The following is an 18,295-nucleotide window of genomic DNA, read 5'->3' on the forward strand; positions in this document are numbered from 1 at the left end:
CATGATGCTGTATTATTTATAAAATTTATCTTTTGGCTTAGAAACCAATTGGCCAAGTATCTCTAAAACACCATCTCAAGTATATTATTTCATTGGTCAGAATATGAGATTCTTTCATCTTTGAATGATGATTCTATCCCTGGAGAGGGAAAAAATGGTATTATGAGGCTTTTAATCATTTAAATGATTAAATTATCATTTAAAAAGTAAATCAACCACCGTTTTCTAGCACTGAGGTGTTAGCTCTGTATGAACACTAATGATGTGGTGAGTGGGGGTGAGGGTGAGCTTCCAAACGACCAAAACCTCTCAGATATACCTACCGATGAGAATTCAACAAATATTTTTTGAGCACCAAATTCACTGCTGGAGTAGGTCATCTCACTTAGGGCTTGAAAAATACTGCTATTAAGTTTCTGAGTAATGTTTGGGGAAAACAAATTCCTAAATAGATCCATCCCTGAAGATGCTTATATAAGGATTCTAGAACAGCCCACACTGAAATGGATTTGCATCTAAATCTATGTACATTATGCTCACAGTGTAAAGCTCTTTGGATTATTAATTTTACCTAGTATAGGCACATAGGTGGCAAAGTCTATGCTATTAAAAAATGTTTGTGAACTTCTAAAATGGAGCGAGGAACAATACCGATATAACAAAGAAATAAGAAAAAGCATTCTAAATCAATTTGTGACAATGGTGAAGTAAACTTTTTTCTTTTTACAATATTTACTGAAAAAATAAATTATGAAATTTTATAATAAACCTAAAAATATAAATCAAACATTCATAACAAGGACATGAGGACTATGAAATACAAATGAAATTATTTCTGTAGCTCACTTTGGATTAAATCATTGTTCCACAATTTTTTGTTGTTAAAGAATAAAGATTATCACAAATATGGGCAAAGGATTACATTCAAGTTCATCCCTAGTTTAGTCTGTACCCATTGCTACACTTTGTTGGGTACGCAAAAGGAAAAAACTGTTCAGAAATAGCTTCTAGGAAAGTTGGGAAATACATATTCTTTCACTAGAATAAAACGAAAGACTTGAAATTTGTTATCGAGACTGATACGCAGCATACGCTGATACAATACTTAAATTTATTTTAACTTGTATTAATACACTTTTTTTATCCTCACTTGAGGACTTTTTTCATTGCTCTTAGAGAGAAAGGAAGGGAGAGAGAAACACATCGATGTGAGGTTGCCTCTGTCAGCACCCAGTTGGGGAACCCACGCCGCACCGGAACCAGCCGCGTCCGGGCCGCAGTCGCACATACCCACGCTGGGACCAGGTGTCTGTCCAAAACCTAGCTATGTGCCCTGGCCAGAAACTGCACCTGCGACATTGTAGTTGTGGGGATGATGCTCCAACCAACTGAACCACACCAGCTAGGGCTTAAATTTATTTTCTAAGGTCCTTAATCAACTGTCTTTAGGGACAAAATAATTAAGGTATTTTATCATCATGCTTAATTATAATGTATTACCACACCTTGAAAAGGATTTTTATTTATTTCATTCTCACCTGAGGATGTGTTTATTGATTTTAGAGCAAGAGGAAGGTTGAGAGAGAGAGAAGGCGGGGAGAGAAAGTGAGAGAGAGAGAGGAACATAGATCAGCTGCCTCCTATATACACCTAGACCAGCGATCAAACTGCAAGCGAGGCCTGTGCACTGACTGGGGACTGGATCGGCAACCTTTGGGTGCATGGGAGGACGCTCCACCTAACCAAGCCACCCGACTGCGCTTGAAAGATTTTTAATGTACACTATTTTATATGTTTATTTATAAAAGCTTTCATTCCACAAATGCATTGATGGAGTACCCCATCTGCTTTAATTTTCAAGTTGAACTAGATAGAACCCGAGATTAAAAGAAAACCTAAGAAATCCAATCTGTCTCTATCTTCCCCACATGGATTAAAATCTACACTTAAAAAAATATGTACTATTTTAATAAGTTCTATGAACAATCCATGTAAAATAAAACGGTATGTACGTCAAAAGCTATTTATATTACACATTAAATAGTATTCTATACAGAGATGGAACACCATTACCAAATAGCTGCAAGAAAAGAAGAGGGAAGCACAAAGAAGAGGGAGGAAAGAAGGTTGGAAGGGAAGGAGGGAAAGCAAAAGGATGTGTTTGCTGTTTTTCTATTTTGAGGAAGGAGAGACTCAATGCAATGTGTCTCATTATTTATCAATCAGCCAACCTTGTCTTTTCTTGAGCTAGCTGGTTGTGACAGAAAAAGTCCAAGTTATTTTCTGTTTTCCACATGACTTTGAGAATAGAAATGTGCTCCTACAAGGTCAGCACATGAACTTTCAGGGGCTCATACATAGCTTTCAAAATGATAATCAGTGGAGGGTGTCAGAATTTGGTTTTTAAATATATGATATCTGTTTAACTACATAACTATAAAATACCAGATAAGAATAAAATTTAAAAATACCTACCTGCCTGCTGGCATCCTTAGGCCCTAACTGAAGTGCCCAAGCTGAGATAACATTAAATCCTTTGACAATCAGCGAATCTGGGAATAAGGAAGCCAAATATTCAGCATTGGATTCTGGGTATTGGTTTATCCTCATGTTATTGCTCACATCAATCAGGATTTTACCCACAAGAAGATGTCTCAGGTCCCACAGAGAGGTGTAATGTTCTCGATGTATAGCAATAAATATTATATTCGTTTTTGTTAGTGCATCTTCATGATGAGTGACATCTACCACATGAGGAAAAAATTCAGAAGCAAATTTAGGATTTCTACTTCCTATGACCACATGATAGCCACATCTAATAAGTCGGATGGTCAAGGATTTGGCAAAATCCCCACTTCCAATTACACCTACAGTGACCTTCCTTGCATCTTTGATACCATTTATGCCATTAGGCAAAAAAGTTTCACTGAGGCTCTTAGGGCTTCCCATCATAGAGATCGATTCCATGATACAGACTCTTCCAAGATCACAGGGATATCCTAGGGGACAGAAAATAAAATGTTCATCAATTACCTCTTACCAAACATTAATACACTTCTAGACATCATAATATATCCCTTATTTCTAGAGGTAAAATATTTCGACAAGCTGTATCACCTAGAACACAGCAAGACACAATCTGTAAGCTAAGAGAGGATCTCAAAACAGAAAAATGAACTGCCACAAAGTTGATATGTTCAAGTGGAGCTTATCAAGTTTTAATGTGCACATTGTTAAAACATCGATTCTGATTCAGTAGTTCTGAGGCCCAAGATTCTGCATTTCTAATAAGGGGAGCTGATACCGCTGGTCTGCAGACCCCTCTGAGCAGCAAGGCACTAGAGCACAAAAGGAAGAGACGGAGGTCTTCATTTAGAGCTTTTTAAAAGCACAGTTCTAACAAGCTTGATTATCCCATTTCTCAGCAGATCAGAGGCAGCAAATCAGAAAAGCTGCTAGAGGTAGAACGGGCTATGATAGGACGTGATAACACAAGGGACAACAGAGACAGAAAAACAAAGAGCCCTGGCCAGGTAGCTCAGTTGGTTAGAGCATCGTCCTGATGGTAAAGGTTGCAGGTTTGATCCCTGGTCAGAGCACAGAGAATCAACCAGTGAATGCGTAAGTGAGTTGGAACAACAAATCAATGATTCTCTCTCTCAAATCAATACATAAAAATAATTTTTAAAAAACTACTTAAATTCAAACTGTCTAGAGTCATTAGGGGTGAAGTCTATAAACTATCCTATATACCTTAGTGGCTAGTGAGTGAGTTTATTAAATGAGAGTAAGATAAATCTGCTACTAAAAAATGAAACTTGGTACTTAAAATCTTAAGAAGAATGGTCATCAAAATATAACAAAGGATAAATGAAATATCCTTGGTTTCTATCATGCACCCTCTATGCTATAACATCACTGAGAGAGAGAGCTTCTCCATGAAAAGGACGTTAGTAATGTGTTTATAGTCTTAAATTTTGCAATACTTATAAAATCTTTTTCTTCTCCTTTTACTCATTGGTGGAATAGAATATGATGCAGTTACTCTTTCCGGAAAAAAATTTGTCAAATTCTTTTGTAAATGACTAATGTCTGAAATGTTCATAATAACTTGCTCAAGAATACCAATAAGATTGCTATGAATCAGTTTCGCTAATTGGACTGAATGAAAATAGTCTTCCTTTCTCTCCCCATTGCACAATTTCTTTTCTGCTGAAAGTAGATGTGGGTCACTTCAGAGGATTTAATGGATTTTACAGGGATAGTAGAATATTTCAATAATGTGGTTTTGGGGCTTTTACTAAATGAAATTTGAAATTACTAGAGCCAGGAATAGTTAACTTTTTACCCTAGAAATGGATCACATCCCTTGACTCCAAAAAAAAACCCCGGTAAATTATTCTGTAGAAAGACAATATAATACTACCTCATACGCCTTATAGCGCATCTTTGTCAGCTTTGTTTGTGCTTTATACATTAACTGACTGAATCCCCATAACCACCCTAGGAGACTGCTGCTAAGACTGTCAAGCCCATTTTGAAGATGAAGAAACCGAGACATGCAGAAGATAATTAATTTCTCTAAGGTCATAAGAGAGAAAGTGAGGGAGCCAGGATTAGAATCCAGGCAGTTCAGCTAAGGCATGTGTCATCAGGGCGTATGTAAGGAACTTAAGAAAGGGCTTTTCCTATGGGCATGGGGGGAAACGGGGAGAGTTGTTCTCATACCGGTATATTCTTCTTTGGCCGTATCATTACTCCTCAGCATTACCCAGTCTAACTCAGATCCCGGGAAAGGAAAAAGCTCACTGTTTTTAATCTATTCTATATGCTTCACACTTCTCAAGATGGAAGGGATGGTAATTATCTGCTTCCCCGTGGAGTGATTCCAGGCACCCAGAAGGCCAGGAGGGGCCCAGGTGCACCAGGGCAGTACAAAAACACCAACGTCCTCTTGGAGAAATTATGGGCTATATCTTGTTTATTCAGGAGCAGTTTAAAGAACCAGAAGTAATTTAATGAACGATCATTTCATTCAACAATTCAAGGTGAACTGACCAACTTACCCCTAGTTGTATACGTTATCTAAGGGTACAAGGGTTATTAGACTCACACACAGGAACCCAAATGTCCTATACTCCAGTCCTGACTTCTGAGTAGAGATTGTAGCATCTCCCAAAATATAAGATTGAAAAATCTTTAAATCTTAGAAATCATGATGATCAAGGCCTTTTTAAACTAAAAACAAAACACAAGCAAAACAATTTATCAGTTATCTGCTTATTTTATGAAGCAAATTAATCCCTTCAGTAAATCAGAATGTGAACAGGTGAAAATACATTTGGACCTAATAATGTCACCTATGGGCCTCTCATTATACTATGTATTTTTATACGTATTTCTAGGTGACTATCCTAACAGGTTTGGGGCTTATTTGTATTATGTTTCTAATGGCAAGTTCTAACTGAACCTTTAAATGGTGTGACTGTGACTACAAATAAAAATTGGCCTGATAAATGAGACTCTTTTTATTATAGTTTTAAGGATATTAAAGTATCCGAGAGAGAGAGAAAGAAAGAAAAATGCCTGTAAAGGATCTGAGAGACGGGTTATTTGTGTATTGTTGAAGGCATAAAATGCTAAAATATGCTTGTGTGCTATTTAATAGTTCACAATGTTTTTATATATAATGTTATCTTATTAAAGTCTAGAAGGGTAGTGGAGTATGTATTATGCCCATTTAGAAGATGAGGAAACAGTCTGAGAGAATTTGAGTGATTTTCTTAAGACAATGCAGTTTGTAGTGACCCAACTGGGATTCAAATCGGAGTCTTCCCACCTCTGCTCATTCTAAAACTGCAATGCACACATCTTATGGGGAATCTTTAAAATGTCTAGATCTTCAGATGTCACCTGCAACTATATACTTTGAAATCAATACTAACTTTAAATAGTTACAATATGAGTCTCAGCTTAGGATAATTTTACGTAAAAGCAGAGCTAGACACTTAGGAATTCTAGTTACAAAATGAATAGAATGTTGAAATAATTCCCAGTTTTGGATCAAAACCAACCGAAGAACTGAATTTATTAATACTACAAGAACAAAACATGAATGGTTGCTGGGTAACTTTTGAAGAACCCCAGCTGGCAACCCATTTGTCTTCTGGGGACTCTGCAGACCACCCTGCTTTCAGCGGGAGGGAGGAAGAAAGGAGAAAGAAAAGTGTCTGTATCCTAGGGAACTCGGCTGTACACAGACCTAAGTGCAACTCATCTCCACAAGCTACGCTAACTATCTGGTGCTGAGACGCTGGAGCAAAATCTCATCAATCAATTTCTAATTTGTTAAACTACCATTTGGATCACTTGGTTAACAGCTGAGTTTAATTAGCACTTTTGATATCCATAAAAATGGGGTTACAAAAAAAAGAATAATGTCAATATCTGAAGGAGGTTTACCTAGTATTTACAAAAAAGAATACTAAAAACCTTACAGTGTACATTTCCATTGACAAGAAATGATGCGACTGTAATGTAAAGACAGATCTACCCTTCTGTGACACAGCGTGAATTTATTGAGGCCACTGTGTGCTTTGTATGTGAGAGATAAAGGACAAAATAAGTATGGTGCTTACACTCAAGAAATTTACATTCTAGTTAGGAAGAGACAAGCAGAATAAAAAGCAGAAAAAACCTCACATCATCATATAATTGAGAGCTAGATTGTACGATTAGAGCGTAGTTACTCTGAAAATCAGGGAACAGAAAAACCACATGGTGTTCCCTTAACTCAAGCCATCCATATATGTATAAAACTGTACTTACAAAATAATCTCTAAATTACACAGGACTGGCCCTGGCTGGGTAGCTAAATTGGTTGGAGACCTGTCCTGGTTCGCCAAGATGGCGGGTTCAACTTTGGTCAGGGCACAAGAAGCAACCAATGACTGAATGAATGAGTTAAGTGGAACAACAAATCTCTCTGTCCCCCCCCCCTCAAATCAATAAATAAAAATAATAAAAATAAAAACAAATTACACAGGACTACTTCAAGCCATGTTGATGACAGTGCACTGCAAGTTCATTCACGCTATAAGGACTGAAAGTTAAATTTGGCTTTCTGTGACCTTACCTTAAAAGTGCTAAGACATCGGCTTCCAAATAGAAAGTCACCAAATATAAAGTACATGGAACAACTAAATATTAAAAAAAAACAACCCCAAAACCCTAAATAATCTGACTTAAAAATGGGCAGAAGATCTTAATAGACATTTTTTCATTATCTGCGAAGACACACAGCCAGCCAACAGGCACATGAAAAGTTGCTCAACATCGCAATGAGATACCACTTCACACCCATCAGAACGACTATTAGCAAAACAAGACAAAAAATATCAGGTGTTGGCAAGGATGTGGAGAAAAAGGAAACCTTGTGCACTGTTAGTGGGAAGGTAAACTGGTGCAGCTACTGTGGAAAATACTGAAACTAAGATAATATTGTTAAGTCAATTATACTTCAATACATTTTTAAGTAGATGGGCATACTAGGAAGTTTTCCACAAAACTATTCAACTTAAAGAATTGTCCTTTACTCTGAGAGTAAGTCTTTACTACTTTTTTGTGGACAAAGTGTCCTTTTTTCATAAAAGTATTGTGGGAACAGTTGCTTGAGTTGGCAGTCCTATAAAGACTCCCTCTCTCCTTCATATTTTACTGGTCTGCAAAGTCTGCAAGTCTGAGGGCCACTGACTTAAACATTCAGAAGCTCCCTATATGAAAGTGCCCTTTAAACCTGATGGAGAGAAAACCTTTCTGGAGAGGAGAGGAAAGTTCCCTACAGGTGTAGATGTCTGCCTAACACTCAGGTGAATACATTCTGGAGGTGAAATATCAAATCTCCCCATCTCTGTTTCTATAACTTAAGTGGTAATTTTATTTTCATAACCTCTCAATTGCCAAAGATAACCTAAATTCTCTTGGTATTGAAATAAATAAAATCCAACTGTTTATTTAGATCTATGACAGTATAAAATTGCTTTGAGGGAAGAGGTGGTTTTTCTTCTTTTAGGATTTTATTTTTTGGAAATAGTTCTTAAGTCCTTTAGAAACCCTTAGAAGCAAAACTGCAATTCTACTTGACGAATTAGAATGGGGTTTCCAAAGCAGCCATGGTCCAACTGGGCTTCCCCCACTAGTAGCATCGGCATCCCTGCGGAACTGCTTGGATGTAAATTCTGGCCTCCATACCCCCACCTCCCAAATCAGAAACCCTGGGGTTGGAGCCCAGCAATCTGTGTTTTAAGAAACCCTCAGGGGATTCTAATGCTTGTCAAAGTTTGAGAATAACTTCCCTAATGTTGTGCAGTTCAACTACTATTTGCTGTTTGTTTGAATGTTAAAATCCACTTAAATTAGATTATTAAACCCTTTCCTTCAGCTGAAACTCTGGGGTAATTGGTATATGCATCCTTATTTGAAAAGCATTTTCCAAAAATTATGAAATAGTAATTTTACTAAAACTACATATATTTATTCTTTGAAATTCTGTTCAGAAACTATTGCAATTAGAAATGATTAATATTTCACACTTGGAGCTGAGTGGCTTTTGGTGTTCATGTTTTACAGAACAAACCAAAGAATTTTTAGAAAAAAATGTAATAGTCTTCCAGGTTCTTCAAATAACCAGAAATTTAATGAGACAAATTTAAAATTTAAAATATTTCCTAGGCTCAGTATGTATTCTGCATATACCTTTATATATGGGTATGATTTTATGATATTTCTAGGTCCTAAATCACCAAAACAAAACCTCATATGTTTATTACAGTGCAATTTCTAGTGCAGAAAAGCAGTCTAATTCATATTAGGAAGAATTTCAACAAAAAAGCTTTCCAGTTAAATTTAGGTGAATTTAGAAATTTAATTTAAAAATGTATTTCCAAGGGCTTCAGTTAATAAAATTTTAGGATCCTTTTCAACAAATTAAAGCAACACCCTCCCCCCATACTTCCCCACCCATTTCTCTTCCATGAATTGGACAGAGGGCAATGATGCCCACATCCCTCCATCCCCTCACACAGTGCAGCCTCCTTGGTCGAGCGAAGCCATGTACGCTGTGCACACCCAGGCTTGCATAACACTGCAAGTGAAAACGACCGCGGGGTATGTCTAAAACAAAGCTGGCAGTAGTGGGTCATAGTATGACTGAAATAATTTCCCCATCCGATAGTCTTGCTGCAGGTGGCACTTTGAAATAAGGATATATATGTTTATTGGCTGGTCAATAAAATTTTTTCTGTATTGTAGTAAATCACTTGTAAATTAAAAAAAAAAACACAACTTCTATGAAAGGGGTGACATTCTAGCCTCTATACAAATCCATTTCTCTAATTTCAATGCCATACCAGAAAACAGGTTACAAATGGTACCAATGCCCACCGAGTGCTAAGAACTTTAGGGCTCTCTGGTGACTGACATCAATTTGGAAATCAGTCCACAACCCAAGATCATAATGATAACCATCCCTCGTCCATCCGTCCATCCATCCATCCGTCCCAAACCATTCACTCGCTCAGTGTCATATTCAGCCCTATACTCTAGGCATTGGGCTAGGTGCTGACATTTCAATTACACAGAACAGGCACCAGCTTCCTAGCTATCTAAATAATTAATACAATGAAATCATGAACGTTGAAACATACACAGCAACTTAAAAAAAGCTTTGCTGAGGTGTAATTTACATATCATAAAATTTACCCACTTTAAGTGTATAAATTAACAATTTTCAGTAAATTTACAGTTACACAACCATCACCACAATCGAATTTTAGAACATTTCATCAACAGTAAATGTTATTACTCAAATTTTTAACAAAATTGGCCAAGAGTAAGTGCCTCTTTTTTTAAAACCCTGCTTCCTTCAATGTGTTGAGAGTCCCACTGTCTTTCATATACAAGGCAGAGTGTGACCTGAGCTTTGCTGACTCTGCTTGGTGCTGTGGGAGGAGTGGAGGGTCCCACTGTTTGGGTCAGTGGACATGCAGAATTGCAGTCTTAGAGCTGCCTCTTCCATCAAGGAGGAACTAGGCAGTGGTTCTCAACTTCAGCTGCACAATGGATTCACCTGAGGAGCTTTATAACAGTGATACCTAGACACCTCCGTCCCTCTGCCTAAAATTTTATTTAGTTGGTCTGGGATTCAGCCTGAGCATCAGGATTTTTTTTTTTTTTTTAAGATCACCAAGTGTTTTAATATGCAGTCAAGATTGAAAACATCTCTACTAAGATTCAGGATTCAACCTAATACTAATTTTGGTATTTGGAGATAATGGATGTAGCTATATGACCCTCAGTTATGCTCATTGTTGTTTGTGTCAATGAATGGTCATCACTGATGCCATTTCAATGTCAACAAGAATCCCCTGTTTGGGGTGTGGTGAAGAAGGAATCTTTATCCAGTACCGAACAGCTCACTTGTGATACAGCATGGCTGTGAAGGACCCTCCCCAGCTAGACAGCTCTGCTCTGCTCTGCTCCTGGCACTGGTCTGCTCAGATCTGCTTCAGCCAGGAAACAGTCTTTGGTGGAAAGGGAAAGTGACTCTCAGAGCCAGAAGACAGAAGTCCCTGCCCTTGGTCCCTGATTAGCATGTTCTCATGCAAATAAGGACTCCAAATCCTCAGTTTGATTGGCCCAAAATGTACTGTCCTGATTGGTCAGAATGGAGTCTCTCAGGGAAGAAGCTCGTGGGGAATACAGTTGTGCAACTTTAATTGGACGGGAAAGCCTCAGTCCTATAGGTTGAAATAGGATTCCAGGAACTCTTTCATAAGGGCTGGCTTAGATGTCAGGAACCCGGTGTAGGTTCTCCCTGAAGTGCAGTTTGCAGGAGAGGCCCCTGTGTAGAAATGGCTGCTAGGCTCTGGGTTTTTTTAAATTAAGTTTTTATTTTATTTTATTATATTATTTATTTATTTATTTTTAGAGAGAGGGGATAGGAGGCAGAATGAATGGGAGAGAAACATTAATGTGTGAGGGAAACATTGATTGGTTGTTTCTCGTGTGCTCCCAACTGGGAACCTGGCCCGCAACCCAGGCATGTGTCCTGACCGGGAATGGAACTGGTGACCTTTTGGTCTGCAGGCCAGCACTCAGTCCACTGAGCCACACCAGCCAGGGGCTGTTTTGTTTTTAAATTTGAGCCCAGTTTCCCACTGGGAGCCCTTTTCAGTAGTTATTTTCTTTCTCAGGGTCAACATTTGTAATAATGAAAAATAACACTTGCAGAAGAATAACAGTTGACATTGAATGTGGGAAGCTAAAGAATTTGCATGCAGTCCTTTCCCTTTCTCCACTCAGGCAGTACGGTATCAGTAAGTCCACTCACTATTTTGTAATCTCCACTCTTCATTTTCTGGGGAAGGACTGAGACATTCCTTAAGCTGTGTCACCCCACTACATAGCATACTTTGTTCCTGTTGTAGCAAAACATTCAAAATTCAGAACGTTCCAGTGAGGTATCCCTCTATTCTGTCGGACAAGGGGCTCCTCTCCTCAGTTCTCTGGATGTCGTAGTTTCTGCTGACCCCAGCAGGTGAGAGTTTCCCAGTGAACTGACTGGCTCTGGAATAGCACCTATCGAATTTTAATGTGAATGTGATCACCTGGAAATCTTGTTAAAATGCACATTCTTATTCTCTAGGTCTGGAATGAGGGCTTGAGATTTTGCATTTCTCCCAAATCCAGGTGATACATGTGGTCCTGGTCCATGGACCACACTTTGACTAGTCCCGCTACTTTCTCATTTGATGTTATTCACAGGGAGCAGAGACTAAATAATTGAGAAGACTACTATGGCAAGTATGGAAGTTTTGTTTATGTGGTGTCGAGAGGCAAGAACAGGCTTAGGCTTCTGAAATCTACTTGTTTTCTGAGTATGTTTCCTTTGTAAAATGGAAAATGAAGAGGCTGCACTTGACTCCTGCGGTCCTTTCCAACACTAAAGTTTTTTGTTTCTGAGTTTTAAAGTTACAAAATAATGGTAGTATCACTATCGTATATTTAACACTACGACACTTCAAATTTAAGAGCTCAGTATAAAAGTATGACTTAAATAGCACATGGGCTTCTTGAAATATCAAGGTCACAGTCGTGCTGAGTCAACACTTGGCTCGCTGTATGCATCTACTACTTGAAGAATATTATCAAGGTAAGAGAATTTGATTATGTTCAGCTACGTGGTCTCCTAGATTTTCAGTTTAGAAAGGTTTCTTGACATTCCTCTGGCCAAATAGCAGCCACAGTGCTCTATTTATTTTGAAAAGTAGAGCCTAATTTGTTTCATGTATAAACATCCAGGGCCTTAATTACTGGATGACAGTAACTCTCAAAGAGCTGTCCTCAGAGATCTTTTTTACAAAAATTTTTCAATTACAGTTTACAGTCAATGTTATTTTGTACTAGTTTTGGGTACAAAGTGATCCCCCTTATTTTTCAGATACCCACCTGGCACCATGCATAGTTATTACAATATTATCGGCTACATTGCTTATGCTATACTTTACATCCTCGTGACTATTGTGTCCTCAGAGATCTTGATGACACTCACAACTTGCTGATATATATACGCTAACAAGAAAATGTAATCCTCCAGGGCCATGAGATGGGGTCGGTGAATTTTTTAACTTTTCAAGGCCACATCTGAATCTTTCTTCTTTTTTTCTTCTGCAAACACCCAGTTCTTTTAAGACTCATGGCACCTAATAACACCCTCTCCGCATACTCACTGATGTCATCTACTAACTTCTAGCTTATTCTTTATCACTGGTGACTTAGGCCAATACATACATAGCCTTCCTCTATGCCAACAGTTGTCATCCTTCTCCAGTATTTCATCATTCAAGTGGATGAAGCATTCAGCCTCATAACCTTTTGTTTACTTATTCATCAAAGGCAGTGAATCTTTGCCTCTACCACATCTCAGTGACTTACTTTCTGATATCTCCAAACTCTATCTCCTAGCCTTCCAATAGTCTTAGTCAAATATTCACACTGATAAATCTAGACAGCAGAAAAAATCTGATTCATTGACCCAATATTTTCTCCCTCTCCAATGACATCTTCCTGGATTTTCTTTATCCATTTGAGATTCTATTCTGTATATTTATCTCCACTTGCTTAAAAAGATCCACTCTTGTTATCGACTAAATGTTTGTGTCTCCCTCACCACCAACTCAGATGTTGAAATCCTAACTCCCAATGTAAAGGTATTAGGAGTTGTGGGCTTTGGGAGGTGATTAGATTTTGAGATTTAGAGAACCTGATGAATGGGATCACTGCCTTACAAAAATGCCTTAGAGAGCTCTCTTTCCCCTTCTGTCATGTGAGGACCTGGCAAGAAGATGGCACTATGCACCAGGAAGTGGGTCCCCACTAGACAATTATCTGCCAGTACCTTCATCTTGGACTTCCCAGCCTCCAGAACTGTGAGAAGTAAATTGTTGTTTAAGCCACCCAGTCTCTGGTATCCTGTTATAGCTGCCTAAATAGACTAGGATGATTCTGCCACTCTCCATCAAATCCACTTGGCAATAACCTAGTCCTGGAAGAACCCAGCTATCCATTTTCTGTATCCACGTTGGTAAAGGTTGATGAAGAAAAAAATCAGACAACAGAGCTTATTAGTTTCACCTTAAGTACATGATCATCAGCTTCACCTATCAAAGGCCAGTTTGCTCACTCTGGGAGACCATCCTCTTTCTCCTTCCAAGGGGCTGTGGTTATGATCTCCTTAGAGACAGCTCACACTCAAAAGGGTCAAAATGGAACTTGTTTTCCATCCAGACTTGCTCTCATTCTTTCAGATTTCAGTAAATGGTACCATTATCCACAAGTTGCTCCAGTCAAAAATATGGGAGTCATTCCTGAGTCCTTGCTTTCCCTCATTCTTGACATAAAATCCACCCCAACTCCTATTCTCCAAACATTTCTTAAATCCCTCTCCAATGACAGCAGTTAAATCCAAGTCTTTACCATCTCTCCTCTGAATTCTGGAAACAATTTCTAATAGGCTTCTCTACTTAGTCCTTTGCCTCTTTCCATATCATTCTCCACAGAGGAGCCAGGATCATCTTAAAACAAATATAAGATGATGTCTCTCCCTTCTTCAAAATTCAATGGTTTTCTGTGGCACTTAGAACTACAGCTACATTCATAACCATGACCTAAAAGGCCCGAATGAGCTCAACAGCCCCTGCACGGCTCTCAACCCCATCCTGTGTGACTGTTATTCTCGGTGGCCCAGACATAGCATCCTTTTCTGGAAGTAAAAAGACGGAACCTGTTCCCATACAGCTCTTAAGTTTCCCTTCTAATTATCTTATGTAATTGTTTTTCTACTATTATTTCCCCCATTAGCCAAAACCTCCCTGAGGGCACAACCAGGTTTATCTTGCCCATCACTGTCTCCACAATGCCTGGCACACAGTAAATAAGAGTCCAATAAACATTCTTTGTTGTGGAATGCATCAAAAAAAATGTCAAGACCAAAAGAGACGTAATAGATTTCTAGGCAAAATCCCTGTTTTTACTCATCAAGACATGTAGGCCCAAAGGGGGAAAGTAATACATCCATGTCATGGTTACTGGTTGAGCACAGAATAAATGCATTTCCTGGTGTCCTAAGGCCTAGACTCTCAAACTTTTGCTGTGCCTTCTTTCCCACCTCTGTAATTCATTTATGATCCTTTCTTTAAACATTTGTTTGCCTTCATCTGTGCTACTTTTTCAGTATGAAAATGTAACTATGCTCATTTACTACAAGTATATTTTCCATGTCATCAGTGCAATAAAAACTGACCTGGACACAGATGTTCTTTTCTTTTTTTGCACAATTAGCTCAATTTATCATTGCTGATATTGTCTCTTCCCTCACCTCCCAAAAGATTGACTAGCTAAGACAAAGGAACAGCAAACTACTCCTAAATACTCAGAGAAAAATATCTAGGATGGATATCTTTATTCTCTAAATAGCCTTTAATTTTTGAAACAACAGAGGGAGAGATGCAGAGTAAAGAGAAAAATGTATCTTAGAGAAAGAAAAAAATGGAGATTAACACAATGAAGAAATAATAAAGGTGGGAAAAGTGCGGGCGGGGAGGAGTAGGATGGAAGAAGTGTTTGGACAGAACTAAAAAGGTTCCTAGTAGTGGGGCTGCTAACTGGGCTGTAGTCTAATCAAAGTCATGGGGGTGGGGGTAGCGGCAGGAGTTCGAATTCCATTTCTCCCAATTTCACTCACAGTGATGAGTAATAATTAACCATGGCCCATAATAAGTTCTTCCATTAAAAAACGAACCGCCTGAGGAGTAAAAACTGACACCAATTCTTCTCCAAAGGATGGGAAAGATAATGGAAATCTCTTGATAAAAATTCTCTTTATTTCTCTGCCCTATTTTAAGAGAAATATTTTTAGGGCATAACTTTCAACAAGTTTCGGCTGAGGCTGAACACAGGGCTCAAACATAATTTAGGACACGTAAAGACGAAGCCGGTTACTTCCTCACATATAATGGCCTAAACACACTGTGGTCACATAATTGGGTAATAAACAAAATGACTACTAGAAATACTTTCCTGTTCGCAAAGCAGTGATGTGTGATTTTCAATGAAATGCACTGCATCAATCCAAAAAGTGGAGACAGACAATCTGGGAGGCTAAGGTATAACCTGCCCGTCCTTTCCCTACGGGGCACATCCTACCTGGGATGATGTAGCTCCTGGCCTCCTTTCTCCTGGGCCCAACCTCCGGACTATCTGGGAGCTAGGGGAAGACCGAGAGGAGTTGGGGGCGGAATCGGTGGAATAGACACCCTTCCGTACCCTCCCCACTCCCCACTTCAAGGTGCCAGGACGTCAGGAACCCCACCAGCTCAGGACTGACGCCCGCAGAGGGCGCGCGGAATCCGGGGAGTACGGACGCAGCGCGTGGCGCCGACTGCATCTTGACCCTCAACTCCGCGGCCGCCACCTCGTCTCGCGCCCTTCCCCGGCCGGCTCACCTCCGAGCTCTCCGCGCCGGGCAGAGGCCAGCCAGCAAGATCTCCCGCAGCGGCGCCGACTCCCCGGGGGCCGGCCCGGGTTCCAGGGCCTAGGGACTGCGCCTCGGACTGGCCGCTGCAGAGTGGCTGGCGCGGCGTTCGCGCTCCGCTGCTTCCCCGCCTCTGGAGGCTGGATCGCGTAGAACCGGCGAGCGGCGGGCGGGGAGTCGGCGGAGGGGGGACGCGGTGGGGAGCGCGCGGAGGCCGGCCTCGCGGTGACGCGCCACTAGGGGCTGCGCTCAGTGTGGGTGCGGAGCGCGATCTGGCCCGGGCAGCGCGCATCAGAGGGCCTGGCGGGCAAGGAGGGAGAGAGGTGGAGCGCAGGGAAAAGTCGCGGAGTTCAGAGGGGTCGGGGACAGCTGGGAGGACGAAGAACGCCGAGTGGGGCTGGCAGTACAGACGAAGTCCCGGCCGCGCGGCTCCAGTTTTGAACTCCCACCCCGCCCCCAACGGGAGCGACTGAGCATCTACCCCTGGCCTTCGCGCCTCCACAGGACTCCCCTAGGATTCCTTTGAAACAGCTGTAGAAAAATAAAGTACACATTTCTGCTCCACTGCTTTTGTGCTTTGTGGTCGCCTCTCCACTCTAGACTTTGTTTTTTATTACGCCCCGACTCCCAAATTTCCTCTACCCTTGGCTCCTGTCAAGTCTCTAAGAAACTGCTCTTTCTTTCCTGGACCCGATCTTTCTCTCGCCTCTAATCGCCTTTTGGCTGGACAGCGTTTTGGGAATAAAATGTTCAAAAATACTCTTCGCCAACCACATTTTAAAACTCCCCCACAGCCAGCAGTCTTGACTTTGACCCTCACTCTAGCTGTGGCCACTGGAACTTTGGTCTTGGTGAAAAGAGGGTTAAGCCTGGAGTTAGGGGACCTGCTTTCGCGATAAAGCCTCTTAAACTGCAGGGGCCAAACTGGCCTTGAGTGTTCAGGAAATGTCTCCCTGAAGATTATCAAAGTAGTCAGGTATCCTTTATCTGTTGTGTAGAAGGTGTTGTAACTGTGGGGAATTGTAATCCGCCTCACCATTCTTTTGACAATTTTTGTAAATGCTGACTCTGGCTAATATGTAGCTTGTAGATAGATGAACAGCATGTTAGTATAAGAATTCTAGGAAGTAACTTCAAAAGATACAGACTGTGTTATTCAAGCATTCCAGCTCCAGGAGATTTTCTGACCTTCAAATGAAAACCAGGAGGATACATACCAGACCATGGCTTGACCAGTTTCAAGGTCCTTATCAGAAAAGACTGCACTGGTCTGCGATAGAGAACTTTTCACTACTCTCCCCTTGATCTGCTTTCCCTCGCCTGCCTTATAAAAACCTCTGCCTGCACTGAGAAATTAAGATGGTTTTAAGGATGCAAGTCTTCCATCTCTCTGGTCGCTGGCACCTGGATAAACCCCTTTCCTTTTTCCAGCAGCAGCTGTCTCACAAGTTTAGCTTTCTTTAGGGCAGGCAGCCAAAGCTGGGTTCACTTACAGTGTCAGTAGAAGACACAAGAGATCTTCATTCCCAGATATAAGACAATTTGCAAAAAAATTCTCAAATTTTGGGATTTTTTCATCCATTAGTAAATTTCCATTTCAGCAAATTAAGTTTAAAAATTATCTCTCCCTGTGGTTTATTAACCAGGGTCACAGCCAAGAAGGGGGTCTTGGATCAATCAGTGGACGCTGCACTTTCCCCTTTGAGGTCCATAAACAGATTAACCTTTGCAAATGCTGCTTTGGAAATACATCCCTTGTTTGACTTGACATGTGCCCTCTCCCCCACTGTCAAATGTTATTAAGGTATAAGGTTTAGGCATAAACTAAGCTTTCAGTTATGTGTCAGGGTGTGGGGCATTGACAACTAGTGGAATTCTTTCCATTTTGGTAATTGGAAAACATTAATTAAATTTTATGTCAATTTTTATTATTTCACTTCCACACTACTCTCAAGTAATGAAATTAGTGTTTTTTCCTAGCACTTCTGTAGGACTGGAGGACATTCATGAATCTTAGCAGTTAATGAAAGTGTGTGACTTTAAAAAAAATAGCATTACATTGCTTTCACAAAAGATTATTACAAAATATATCATTATTAACTATCCTAGAACCATAAGTTATAGTATAAAACATGTAGGTAAATTGCATATTTTAAATATTTTTAAAAGCTGTCTTAACATGGACTCTGTCTATCTGAAAATAAA

At 40.0% G+C, this 18,295-nt stretch overlaps 1 protein-coding gene across 2 annotated transcripts in view; it reads right to left on the reverse strand.

The window, feature by feature from the left end:
• STEAP2 (STEAP2 metalloreductase) overlaps positions 1-16,219 on the reverse strand; it is a 28,157-nt gene extending 11,938 nt beyond the window's left edge. Inside the window, exons 1-3 of one of the 2 annotated variants that reach the window (XM_054564560.1) lie at positions 16,062-16,219; positions 15,763-15,823; positions 2,476-2,999 (exon numbers count right to left, since the gene is read on the reverse strand). In XM_054564560.1, coding sequence (XP_054420535.1) covers positions 2,476-2,967 — 492 coding nt within the window. In that variant the 5' untranslated portion in view covers positions 2,968-2,999; positions 15,763-15,823; positions 16,062-16,219. Of the gene's footprint in view, positions 1-2,475; positions 3,061-15,762; positions 15,824-16,061 lie in introns of those variants that run through there. The other variant, XM_054564559.1, reaches the window with a different exon arrangement.
• Between the last annotated feature and the right edge of the window lie 2,076 nt (positions 16,220-18,295).

The sequence above is a fragment of the Pteronotus mesoamericanus genome, unplaced genomic scaffold (genome assembly GCF_021234165.1).
Source record: "Pteronotus mesoamericanus isolate MK-2021 breed Mesoamerican mustached bat unplaced genomic scaffold, CSHL_Meso_final scaffold_85, whole genome shotgun sequence".
NCBI lineage: Eukaryota > Metazoa > Chordata > Mammalia > Chiroptera > Mormoopidae > Pteronotus > Pteronotus mesoamericanus.